The 13,407-nt window shown below is 43.9% G+C and overlaps 1 protein-coding gene across 1 annotated transcript; it reads right to left on the reverse strand.

The window, feature by feature from the left end:
* Nucleotides 1-984: 984 nt before the first annotated feature.
* On the reverse strand, nt 985-11,772 carry LOC109915542 (urocortin-3-like). The gene is made up of 3 exons (XM_020515190.2): nt 11,586-11,772; nt 6,765-6,932; nt 985-1,595 (listed from the first exon to the last, which is right to left on the reverse strand). Exons 2-3 carry the CDS (start codon nt 6,930-6,932, stop codon nt 1,077-1,079), a joined length of 687 nt encoding a protein of 228 aa, XP_020370779.2. The 5' UTR covers nt 11,586-11,772; the 3' UTR covers nt 985-1,076.
* Between the last annotated feature and the right edge of the window lie 1,635 nt (nt 11,773-13,407).

The following is a 13,407-nucleotide window of genomic DNA, read 5'->3' on the forward strand; positions in this document are numbered from 1 at the left end:
CACCCCCATCTCCTACCACTAACCTCATCCCACCCCCTTGACCTGTCCGTCCTCCCTGGACTGACCTATCCCATCCCTAACTCCCCACCTACACTCACCTTTACTGGCTCCAACCCCGCCTCTTCGACCTGTCTGTTTCCTCTTCACCTATCCTCTCCTCTATCCATCCTCTATCCGCCTCCCCCTCTCTCCCTATTTATTTCAGAACCCCCTTCCCCTCCCCCATTTCTGAAGAAGGGTCTAGGCGCAAAACGTCAGCCTTTCTGCTCCTATGATGCTGCTTGGCCTGCTGTGTTCATCCAGCTCTGCACCTTGTTGTCTCTAATGTTCTGGGGACCTGGGTTCAAATCCTGCCATGGCAGATGGTGGAACTTGAATTCAATAAATATCTGGAATCAAGAATCTAATGATGACCGTGAATCCATTGTCGATTGTCAGGAGAAACAAAACCATCTGGTTCAATAATACCCTTGAGGGAGAGAAACTACAATCCTTACCTTGTCTGGCCTACATGTGATTCTCGACCCACTGCAATGTGGTTGACTGATAACTGCCTGATGGGTAATAAATGCTGGCCTAGCCAGCGATGCCCTCATCCCCCGAATGAATAAAGGAACCCTGTCACCCCATGTACTGTTTCAACGTCTGGTCTTGCCTGTATCCATGATTGATTTTGCTCCATCAGGAGAATCCATGCTTCCAATTACTTTGGCCCTAAGCTTTAGAATTCTACCCCTTCCCCTGAGCCAATAGATCTCTCTGCCTTTCTCTCCTTCTCCAAAGAAATTTCTCAAAAAGTACCTCTTTGAATGAGCTTTAAGTCACCTGCCCTGATGTTTCCTTAGGTGGATCAATATCAAATTGTGTTTGACAAAGTTCATGTGAAGCATCTAAGAACAGTAAAGCTAAATAAATCTTGCCCTGTATCCAATAAACAGAGTAAAATGCAAAGAAAAAAAATCCCACGAGAAGTGCTGGCAGGTTTCAAGAATAGATTTAATGTGTGTATCACACAATAAATAGTAAGAATATGAACAAAAAGCCATACTTTGGATTTGAGTTAATTTTTCTTTTGGTCATTTTCCAATCTGTGCCATCAATGCAGCATTTGCAGCAGCTTTTGCCCTCATATCTTTAGCCTTGGCGAGGTCAATGAGGATGCTGAGGATGTTGGTGGGCACATCCAGGGACAGGGAGAACCTGGTGTCCTTGCTATTCCTCCTGGACAGCAACATCTCCCTTCCCCTCTGCACATCAAAGGTGTACTGGAACGGCAAGGTGAATGTCCTTCTGGGCCAATAGGTCACCTTGCTATGGGAACGGCCCATCACAGGGTCTTTACGTTTGACGTGTGAGCGGTCAGGTGACCAGTTGCTTCCCTCAGCTGCCATGGGGGTCCCGAGACTTGGATCAAGGATTCTTACAGCCAGCAGTTGATTCATTTCTTCCTCTGCCATCTTGGCTGTGCTTTTCTTGTTGCTGTAGCTGCTCACAAACCTTTCACCTTTGACCTCGTGAGCTTTCAACGACACAAAGGACATGAGGAGGAGAATTGACAGCATCACGAAGCTCTGACTGAACATCCTGAATCTGATCTGTAGAGAAAGACAACATCATGGATTTGGCATCAGTTAAGATCCTGAATATGGTGGCTCACTGGTTAGGGGTGCTGCCTCACGGCGCCAGGGACCCAGGTTTGATTCTACTGTCTGTGTGGAGTTTGCACATTCTCCCCATGTCTGCATGTGTTTCTTCCAGGTGCTCCGGTTTCCTCCCACAGTCCCAAGATGTGCAGGTTAGGTGGGTTATAGGGGGATGGGTCTGGGTGGGATGCTCTGAGAGTCGGCGTGGACTTGTTGGGCTGAAGGGCCTGTTTCCACACTTTAGGGATTCTATGATTCTATGAATGCTACAGAAAGGAAACATGTGAAATTGTTCCACTGCACAAACAGGCCATTTGGCCCATCGTGTCTGCACTTGCTCTCCATATGAATAATTCAGTCAGTGCCATTCCCCACTTCTCCTATGCATGTAATATGAGCAAGCTACCAGTCATGCATGGAATTTAAGACATGTCTGTATAATAATATTATGGGTATGACATGTAAATATTGGATGAAATTTATTGGAGGAGTTGTTAAACCAGTTCTAGGGACGGAGATGACAGGTCCTGGTCTTGACTCTGGCCTTAGCATAGTGGCCTGCCCTCCCTGCAATGATCCTGCACCCTTGAGTCAGGGCACAATGGCCCTCCCAGAGTTCCCAGGTTTTGCTTATTAACCCCTCCAATGTACCCTCTGATCCAGACTTGGTATTAAACCAAGGCTCTCTAAGGTGAATGACAAAAGACATTTGCCGAAGAACATGGGAATTTCTCTCCCTGTTCTTTTTTTTTTAAATTCATTCATTCACAGGATGAGGGCATCGCTGGCTAGGCTAGGATTTATTGCCCAGAGGGCAGTTAAGAGTCAACCACTTTGTTGTGGGTCTGGAGTTACATGTAGGATAGACCAGATGAGGATGGCAGATTTCCTTCCCTGAAGTGAACCAGATGGATTTCCTCCACCCCTCAACAATCATTACATGGCCATCATTAGACTCTTAATCCCAGATTTTTATTCAATTGAAATTCAATCATCTGAATTTAAATCCCAGAATTTATAGTTGTAGCTTCCCATCATCTACTGTGGTGGGATTTGAACCCAGGTCCCCAGGGCATTGGACTGTTAATCCAAGGACCCAGGTGTTAACCACTGGGCCATCAGTTCTCCCTGTTTACACATATCTCTCAAATAACACAAAGTAAAACATTACCTGGCCATTTATTACATTGCTGTTTGTGAGAGTTTACTTGTAATTGCTACATTTCCTACTTTACAACAGGGACCATACTTCAAAAGTATTGAATGTAAGGAGCTTTGGGATAACCCAAGACATTTAAAAGATAATATAAAAATGCAGTTTCTTTCTGATGATATATAAATTATTTGGCATGAGGAATTTTAATATGTTCGTATATTAAAAGTGAATTATGTAAGGTTGAAGAAAGAAAATGGTTGATGCTGAATCAAAGTTCTCCATAATCAGTGAGATACTTCCACTCTCTCTCATGCATCTATCTTTTAGTCAGTCCAAAAATATTGGAATCATGCAGTACAGGAGAGGCCCTTCAGCCCATCGAATCTGTAGTACCATAAATATACTTTGATTTACATTTTCCAGTACTAGGCCTCGAATGTTATGAAACCTCAATTGCTCATCCAAGTACTTTTTAATCCACCTCAACTACCCTCCCAGGCAGTGCATTCCAGATCCCCCACCATGCTCTGGGTGAGAATGTTTTTCCTCAAAACCCTTCTAAACCTCCCGCCTTTCACTTTTAAAGGCATCTCTATTTGTTAAAAATCGATAATTACAATTCTGTACATTTAATTTGGACTTTCCCATGAAATCAAGGCACCAGATTATGGGAGAGTAGATCAGGAATGCTCCACTGGTTCCAAAGAGCCTGGTAATGACATGGAATCATGAGAACACCACTCACTTCCTATAGCTGCAATTGTTATAAAGAGGTTTGGTCAGATTATGTTTGGAGTCACTGTCTCCAGTTTCAGACGTTGCTTCTCAGGAAGGTTACATTGACTTTGGAGGCAGGCAGAGACGAAGGACAGATTCAGCAGAATGATTATTTATATTATTCTAATGGGATGTGGGCATTGCTGACAGACGATGAAGCAAAGGAGTAGAAAGAGGCCATTCAGGCTATCATGTCTGCTCTGCTTTTCAACATAATCATGGCTGATCTCAAAGCTCAACTTCACTTTCCAGCCTTTCTCCATAACCTTTGATCCCCTTACTGATTAAAAATCTGTCAATCTCAGCCTTGAATACATTTAATAACCAGTCTCTGCACCCGTCTGTGGTAAATAATACCACAGATTCACTACCATTAGGGAAGAAATTCCTCCTCATCTTTGTCTTACATATGCGTACACTTATTCTAAGATCATACCCTCGAGTTGTAGACTCTTCCTGCATCTAGCCTATCCAGTCCCATTGGGATTTTATATGTTTCTATGAGACTCCCCCCTCATTCTTCTAAATTCCGGCAAATACAAGCCTAACCAATTCAGTCTTTCTTCACGTGTCAGTCCTGCCGTCCCAGGAATCAGTCTGGTGAACCTTCACTGGACTCCCTCAATAACAAGAAAGTCCTTCTTCAGACCAGGAGACCAAAATGCACACAATACTCAAGGTGTAGCCTCACCAAGGCCCTGTATAACTGCAGCAAGACATCCTGACTCTGATACTCAGTACGAAGGAGAACATGCCATTAGCTTCCCTCTCTGCCTTCTGCACCTGCATGCCAACCTTCAGCAACTGTCCACCATGACACCCAGGTCTCACTGCACCTCACCTTCTCCTAAACTGCCACCATTCAGATAATAATCTGCCTTCCTGTGTTTGTGACCAAAGTGGATAATCTCACATTTACCCACATTATGTTGCATTTCCCATGTATTTACCCACTCAGCCAGTCTGTCCAAATCACCCTCTAGCCTCTTAGCATCCTCCTCACAGCACACACTATCACCCAGCTGAGTGTCATCTGCAAATTTGGAGATATTGTATTCAATTCCTTCATCCAAATCATTAATGCATATTGTGAACAGCTGGTGTCCCAGCACTGACCCCTGCAGTACCCCACTCCTCACTGCCCACTACCCCACTGCCCGCCTTTCTGCAAAGGGCTCATTTATTCCAACTCTTTGCTTCCTGTCTGCCAACCAGTTCTCTATCCATACGTTAAATATATTTCTCCTCCGATATCGTGAGCTTTAATTTTCCTTACTGATCTCTTGTGTGGAAGTCATCAAACTATATTTTAATCATTATTTCTCCAGCACTGATTCTTGTGGCATTTCATTAGCTGCAGTTTGGCATCCTGGAAATGTCCCCTTTTTCCCAACGATCTGTTTTCTATTAGTTAGCCAATCCTCTATCCGTGCTAATATGATGCCTCCAGTTCCATGGGGTCTTGTCATATGAAGTAGCCTTTAATGTCTTACCTCATGAAATACCTTCTGGATATCCAAATACATTACAGCCACTGCTTCATCTTTATTTATCCTGCTTGTAAACTCCTCAAAAGAATTCTAATAAATTTGTAAGGCATTATTTCTAGGGGAGGCAATGGCCTAGTGGTATTATCACTGGACTGTTAATCCAGAGACCCAGATAATGCTCTGGGGACCCATGTTTGTAATCTCGCCATGGCAGATGGTGGAATTTGAATTCAATAAAATATCTGGAATTAAGAATCTAATGACGACCGTGAACCCATTGTCGATCATCAGGAAAAATCCATCTGGTTCACTAATGTCCTTTAGGGAAGGAAACTGCCATCCTTACCTGGTCTGGCCTACATGTGACTTCAGACCCACAGCAATGTGGTTGACTCTAAATTGCCTGATGGGCAATAAATGCTGCCTGGTCAGTGACTTCCTCATTCCACAAATGAATAAAGGGGAAATAAAAAGTTCCCCTTCGTGAAGCCATGCTGACTCTACTTGAATAGATTTTGTATTACTAAATGCTCTACTACTACATCCTTTATGATTTATGGGCAGAATGGTGGTTCAGTAGTTAGCACTGCTGCCTCACAACACCAGTAACCCCACGTTCGATCTCACCCTCAGCTGACTGTCTGGGTGGAGTTTGCATGTTCTACCTGTGTCTGCGTGAGGTTTCCTCCAACAGCCCAAAGATGTGCAGGTTAGGTGGATTGGCTATTGGAAATGCAGGGATAGGATGGGATGCCCTGCGGAGAGTCAGTGCAGATGGGCCAGATGGTCTCTATCTGCAATGTAGTGATTCAATAATCTAACATTTTCCCAGTAGCAGACATTAGACTAAGTGGCCTTTACTTACTAGTTTTTGTCTCCTTCCCTGCTTAAATAAACAAAAGTAGTGTATTCAGCAAACCTCAGAGACTTTTCCAGATTCTGAGGATTCTTGGAAGATTGATACCAGTTCAAGTATTATCTCTATAGCTACTAATTTCAATATCCTAAGATGCATCCCATTAGCCCACCTCTTCTCTGGTGATATTTATCGTATTTATTTCCTCTCTTCCTCTTGCTCCTTGAATATTTTGTAATTTTGGAATTCTATTAATATCTTCTGCTGTGAAGTATTTATTAACTCCTCTGCCATTTCTGGTTTCCCAGTCTCATTCTCGAAGGGCCCACATTAACTTTGGTCTCTCTCTTCCTTCTTATATTTTTAAAGAAGTTCTTGCTGTCCATCTTAAAGTTTATCCTCTCCCTCTTTATTATTTCCTTGATTGCTCTTTGTTGGTTTTTAAAACTTTCCCAAATCCTCTGGCTTATCTCTAATCTTTGCCACATTGTATGCTTTAAATTTTAATTTGATTCTATCCCTGACTTACCTGGTTAACTTTGGTTGCCTTAACCCCCTCCTGAAATCCTTCTGTCTCACTGAAATATTTCTTTGTGGTGAGCCATGAGCTATTTTTCCTAAATGTCTGCCATTGTTCCTTAACCATCTTTGCTGTTAAACCCTTTTCCATGTCCACTCCAGCCAGCTTTTCACTAAATTTACTTGTAATTATTCTCATTTAAGTTCTGCACAGTTGGTTCCGAACCAAGTTCCTCCCTCTCAAACCGAATGCTCAATTCTACCATGTTATGGTCGCTATTTCCATGAGGATGTTTTACACTGACATCAGTTATTAAACTTGCCTCATCATACACCACCAGATCTATAATAGTCTGATCATTGGCTGGATTCACAACATATTGTTCTAGGAAAATGTCCTGAATATTCTCTGTGAATTCTTCCTCCTGGCTTCCTCTGCCAATCTGACTATCCCAGAAGTTGCTGGAAAAGCTCAGCAGGTCTGGAAGCATCTGTGAACAAAAAAATCAGAGTTAATGTTTCGGGTCCGGCGACCCTTGGTCAGAGCAGGCCTGCTGAGCTTTTCCAGCAACTTCTGTTTTTGTTCCTGATTTACAGCATCCGCAGTTCTTTGGGTTCACATTACTGTGAGCCTGGAGTCACCTGCAGGGCAGGCTTTAGCAAATCAGGTTTTACGACAACAACAGCAACAACTGTTGGTAGTTTCATGGCTGCCATCAATGTTAACTGGCTCTCCATAATGGAAGTCAAATTCCCCCAACTGTTGTGGTGGGATTTGAACCCATTTCCACAGACCGTCAGCCTGAGCCTCTGGATTATAAACCTGCAGACACTACCGCTAAGGTACAGGGAAACAAAGGGTTAAATGATGAGGACAAGAACTTGTTGCCCTAGAGTATAAAAGCCCGAGAGGCTCTCTATTTGAGGTGTTTAAATTTTCAAAACATTAAATTTTAGGCATTTGATAAGGTTCCCCATGGCAGGCTCATGCAGAAGGTAAGGAGGCGTGGGATGGGGAAAATGTGGCAGACTGAATTCAGAATTGGTTGACCCCTAGAAGACAAAGGGTGATAGTGGATGGAAAATATTCAACATGGTGCTCAGTTACGAGTGGTGTACCACAAGGATCTGTTCTGGGTCCTCTTCTATTTGTGATCTTTGTAAATGATTTGGATGAAGGAGTGGAAGGGTGGATTAGTAAGTTCGTGGACGATACGAAGGTGGGTCACGTTGTGGACAGTGGGGAGGGCTGTTCTAGGTTACAAAGGGACATTGATAGGATGCAGAGCTGGGCTGAGAAGTGGCAGATGGAGTTTAACCCTGAAAAGTGAGAGGTGATTCATTTTGGAAGGACAAACTTGAAAGCAGAATACAGAGTTAATGGAAAGATTCTTGGCAGTGTGGAGGAGCAGAGGGATCTTGGGGTTCACGTTCACAGTTCCCTGAAAGCTGCCACCCAGGTGGATAGAGTTGTTAAGAAGGCGTATGGTGTGTTAGCTTTCATTAATAGAGGGATTGAGTTCAAGAGCCGTGAAGTTATGCCCCAGCTATACAAAAGCCTGGTTTGGCCACATCTGGAGTATTGTGTCCAGTTCTGGTCACCTCATTACGGGAAAGATGCAGAAGCGTTGGAAAAGGTGCAGAGGAGATTTACCAGGATGTTGCCTGGAATGGAGGGAAGGTCTTACGAGGAAAGATTGAGAGAGCTAGGGCTTTTCTTTTTTGAATGACGAAGGATGAGAGGTGACTTGATAGAGGTGTACAAAATGATCAGAGGTATAGATAGAGTAGACAGCCAGAGACTTTTTCCTAGGGTGGAGGTAGCTTTTACTAGGGGACATAGTTTTAAAGTGAAAGGAGGTAGATATAGGGGAGACATCAGAGGTAGCTTCTTTACTCAGAGAGTGGTAGGGGCGTGGAATGTATTGCCGGAGAGGGTGGTGGAGTCGGCCTCATTAGGGGCATTTAAGCGGCTATTAGATAGCCATATGGATTATAGTATAAGGTAGCAATGGAGGTTAGATAGACCTTAGGTTTAGGGTAAAAATTCGGCACAACATCGTGGGCAGAAGGACCTGTACTGTGCTATGTTCTATGTTCTAAATAGAATAGATAAACCAAAACTGTTTCCCTTCATGAGAAGATCAAAAATGTGGGATATCGTATTTAAATTAGGACCGCGCCATTTAGGATAGGAATCGGGATTCACTCCCGCACCTCCCTTGAAAAAAAAACAGGCTGTGAATATTTGCAAGAGAGGGATCAAGAGATTTTCATCAGTTAGGGATATCTGGGGATATGGAGTGAGGCAGGTACATGGTTCTGATATAGAAGTCAGGCATGTTCTATCTGAATGCATGACTGAAACTTGACGTACCAACAAGAATATTTCCTCTGGTCATTACTTGCAGCTAAACCTTTGTTTGAAAACATGCCAACAACTTTGCTAGCATTTGCCCCAAGCGCCACATTTATGACAAAACTTAAATGCCAGAAGAAACCATCCCCTAATCAGTTTTCTGTTACAACAATGCACTGTCTAACGTGGTGGAAGCAAATTCTATAGTCACTTCCATAAAGGGCCTCAGCCATATACTTGAAAAGGAGAAAGAAAATTTCTGAAGAAAGGTCTAGACCCGAAACGTCAGCTTTCCTGCTCCTCTGATGCTGCTTGGCCTCATCCAGCTCTACACCTGTTGTCTCAGATTCTCCAGCATCGGCAGTTCCTACTATCTCAAGAAAATTGCAGGGCTGTGGGGGAACTATGGGACTATTTTCACAGTTCTTTCAAAGAGTCAGGAGAGGTAAGATCAGCAGAACGGCGTCTGTAGTGCTGTTCTGAGTGCAGTAAAATCAGAGGTTCTCCCGAGCCTGGTCCACATACTAATATAATTGTAGCTGCTCTCTACCTCTTCCGGGTTTCAGCAATAAAAGAGAATCACTATTCTATTGGTTATGCAGACACTATCTTGCTGGATAGTCTTGTCTCCCCTGCAGTATTTACTGAATCTGCATTGTTTATTCACCTTCTGAGTTTGTGTCCCAGCTGGTATTTAACACTTACAGTTGAAACAGATTATTTACTTGGCTTGGGTTTATCTGTAGTCACAATAACCTCAAAAGCTTTCATGAAACCGGTTGCTTTATCCCTCAGCAATATTCCTGACTTCATTGCACTCATGCTGGTAGCTCGGGTGTCTGACCCCCAGCCCTTCCATCCCACCCTTGTTATCGTTGGACAATTTGCACTGTCTCCAGGCTGAAGAATACATAAGAAATAGGAGCAAAAGCAGGCCATTCAGTCCATCAAGCCTGCACTATCAGTCAATAACATCATGTCTGATATGGCCTTACTCCCATGCTCTTGTCTTTACCCTTTAACAAGCAAAAATCTGTCTAATTCAACCTTGGGTGTATTCATAGAATCCCTACAGTGTGGAAACAAGCCATTTGGCCCATCGAGTCCACACTGGCCCTACGAAGAGCATTCCACCCAGACCACACCCCTACCCGATCCCTGTGACCTCACATTTCCAATGGCTAACCTTCACATCCCTAGACACTATGGGCGATTTAGCATGGCCAAGCCACCTAAATCTGCACATCTTTGGATGGGATGTCCAACGAGAGGAAATCCGGAGCGCCTGGAGAAAACCCACACAGACACGGGGAGAATGTGCAAACTCTGCATGGACAGTCGCCCGAGGATGGAATCGAACCCAGGTCCCTGGCGCTGTGAGGCTGTTGTGCTAACCACTGCTGCTCCCATTGTCTGTTACTGATTCTCCACTGTGGAAAAGAATTCCAAGCACTAATCACCTTCTCAGCAGGAATTCTCTTCATTTCTGCATCAAGGGGGAGAATTTGGATTTTGAAACTGTGCCCCAGATCCAGACTTGCCCATGAGACTAAATGTCCTTTCAGTATCCACTCGCCAATCCTCCTCAGAATTTTCTATGTATTTAAATAAAGTGTAATATAATGCTGTAACACTGCCTAATGCATACATTCACTATAAAACTCCCAGAACTTCGATTTCAAATGATGAGGGGCTTGATTGGGATTTTGGACAGGGAGTTTTCGCAATTAATTGCAGCCCTTTAAGATGGATTCTACAGGGATGCATTTGTAAGTTTCACAATGTGACTCAGATTTCGCTACTGCTCCATTAACCCTCCGCGGTCTCTGTACTCCTCCGATCATGGCCCCTTTTGTACTCCTGATTTCAATTGCTCTACCATTGGGGTCCCTGCCTTCAGCTGCCTGGGACCTTGATCCTCATCTCACTCCTCCTTGCAGACAACTGAATGAGCTTCTTTTGATAAGGACCTGTACTCAGAACGCTTTCCTCAGGCTCCATGTCAAACCTGGTTTGCTAGCATTGCTGCGGAGCTACTTGGGATGGGATGCTACGCAAGTGCAAGTTGTTGTTGTAAATTGGCACCCAACTGGGCCTGCGTTTTTTTTATATAAGTGGGGCTGAGGCTGAGGCTGAGGGTGGGGACGGGGACGGGGACAGGATCATTGGAAAGACTTGTCCTCTGCTACAAAGCTTGTGCGTGGGTCAAGCCGCAGGAGGTGGGCTGTAGTGGTTCAAAATGACGGCTCCACCACCACTTTCTCAAGGGGCAACTGGGGATGGCCAATAAATGCTGGTCCAGCCCACACCCCGCGAGTGAATAAAAGAAAAACAAAAAAAAAATGAGTTAGTACAGCTTGACATCTGTACTCCACAATCCCCACTTCTCCTTCAATCGAATAATTCAATTTGGTCCATGCCACAGTCCTGCTTGTAGCAAAATTCATTTCCAGCATTCAATGAAAAGGATGTCCACTCTCCAAAGCATAAAGTGTTCCTAAATTCTCATTCCCACACATTGTATCCAACACTCTCCCGATTATAAATAATTAATTGAATAAAGCGTGCCATTTTTTTTTCCACAGGACGCAAATAATATTTATTTACAAGCTTCACGATGCTGACTGGGAGTGACTCCACACAGAAACAAAATCATTAAAAAAACAATTAGTTTTTTAGAGATTAGTGGGCGACTCACATTTAACTGAGGCTGAAATTGATCAGCTACTGACTGCTTTGAGTAACTTTTAAAAATAGTTTTTTTTTCCGAAAAAGAAACACTTACTTGTGGTAGGCTGCCTGTTGAGAATTCCTTTGCACGTTAGCTCTCTCGCACAGATCAGAAGTAACCAGCCTCTCTTCGCTTCGAAGAGCCTGCTTGATTTATATTTTCAGATTCCAGCTTCTAGATCTCACCTCTCTCTCTCTGTCCTTTCCTCTTACGTAGGAATGACTTGTGCTTAACTAGCACACACACACAATCGTTGAAAGCATGAGATAAAGATGCATTACAATTTTCTAACTGGCTAATTTAAGATCCTTCTGTTCTGATTGTCACGCCGTTTCCCAGCCAAATAGTAGCTTTTGCCTGTCTCCCATCGTCCATATTCCCAGAGGACGGACAATTGGAAGAGACATTACCACGCAATTAGATAACAACAAACGACTGTGGTTGCTAGAGATCTGAAATAAAACAAAGCAGAAAGTTTTTTTAAAAAGCAGAAATACAACACCTGTGGAGAGAGAAAAATCTTTGGAGTCCAATATTACTTTGAAGCTTATCTGTATCTCGCCTGCAGTTGTCATATTAATTTCCATTAAAACTCAGCCAAACATAAACCCATCTATCTCAGCTTTGAAACGTTCGTTTGAAACCCCAGCCTCTAATGCTAATAAACTGGAGAGGCCCAGATTAATGCTGTAGGGACATAGGTCTGAATCCCCCAGAGGCACCTGGTGGAACTTGAATTAATTATTACATCTTATTACACCCCATTGTATGGGTGGCATGATGGCTCAGTGGTTAGCGCTCCTGCCTCATCGCACGGGGACCCAGGTTTGATTGCAGCTTTAGATGACTGTCTTCGTGGAGTTTGCACATTCTTTCTGTGTCTATGTGGGTTTCTTCCGGGTGCTCCGGTTTCCTCCCATAGCCCAAGATGTGCAGGTTCGGTGGATTCGCTATGTTACATTGCCCCATAGTATCCAAGGATGTGCAGGGTAGGTGGATTAGCTGTGGGAAATGCAGTACTATAGGGTAGAGCTGGGTCTAGGTGGGATGCTCATCACTGGGTTGGTGTGGACCCGGTGGGCTGAATGGCCTGTCCCCACACTGTAGGGATTCCATTTCCGGGATTTGAAAACTAGTCTCATTAATGATAACTTGAAACAATTGACCACAGCAGGAAAGCTGACGTCTCGGGTCTGGACCCTCCCCCATTTTTGAAGAAGGGTCTAGACCTGAAACATCAGCTTTCCGGCTCCTCTGATGCTGCTTGGCCTGCTGTGTTCATCCAGCTCTACACCTTGTTATCTCAGATTCTCCAGCATCGGCAGTTCCTACTATCTCTGGTCTACATGTGACTCCAGACCCACAGCAATGTGGTTGACTCTAAGCTGCATTCTGAAATGGTATCTGAGCATGCAAATTAGGTGCAGGAGTAGGCCATTCGGCCCCTTGAGTCTACTCTGCTGTCAATAAGGTCATCACTGATCTGATTACTCCACATTCCTGCCTACCCCTAATAACCTCTCACCCCCTTGGTTATCAAGTCATTGAGTACATTTAAGACTGAGATAGATAGGTTCTTGATTATCAAGGGTATCAAGGGTTATGGGGTGAAAGTGGGAGAATGGGGTTGAGGAACTTAACAGCCATGATTGAATGGCAGAGTAGATTCGATGGGCTGAATGGCCTAATTTCTGCTCCAATGTCTTATGGTCTTATGGTCTTAAGAATGTATCTTTTTCTGAGCTTAAAAATATTCAAAGTCTCTGCTTCCCCTGCCCTTTGAGGAAGAGATTCCCAAAGGCTCTCAAATCTCCATGAGTAAAACTGACCCCTTATTGTCTCTGAGATAGTAGGACCTGCAGATGCTGGAAAATCT

Source organism: Rhincodon typus, chromosome 16 (assembly GCF_021869965.1).
Source record: "Rhincodon typus isolate 14 chromosome 16, sRhiTyp1.1, whole genome shotgun sequence".
Lineage (NCBI taxonomy): Eukaryota > Metazoa > Chordata > Chondrichthyes > Orectolobiformes > Rhincodontidae > Rhincodon > Rhincodon typus.

What these genes read in the sequence shown, in the direction of transcription:
- LOC109915542 (XM_020515190.2), bottom strand. Translation starts at nt 6,932, where the DNA reads ATGCTTCCAGACCTGCTGAGCTTTTCCAGCAACTTCTGGGATAGTCAG. An exon ending in ATCTGGTGGTGTATGATGAG is followed by an intron (nt 1,596 to 6,764) that starts GCAAGTTTAATA and finishes CTTTCTCTACAG; the next exon opens with ATCAGATTCAGGATGTTCAG.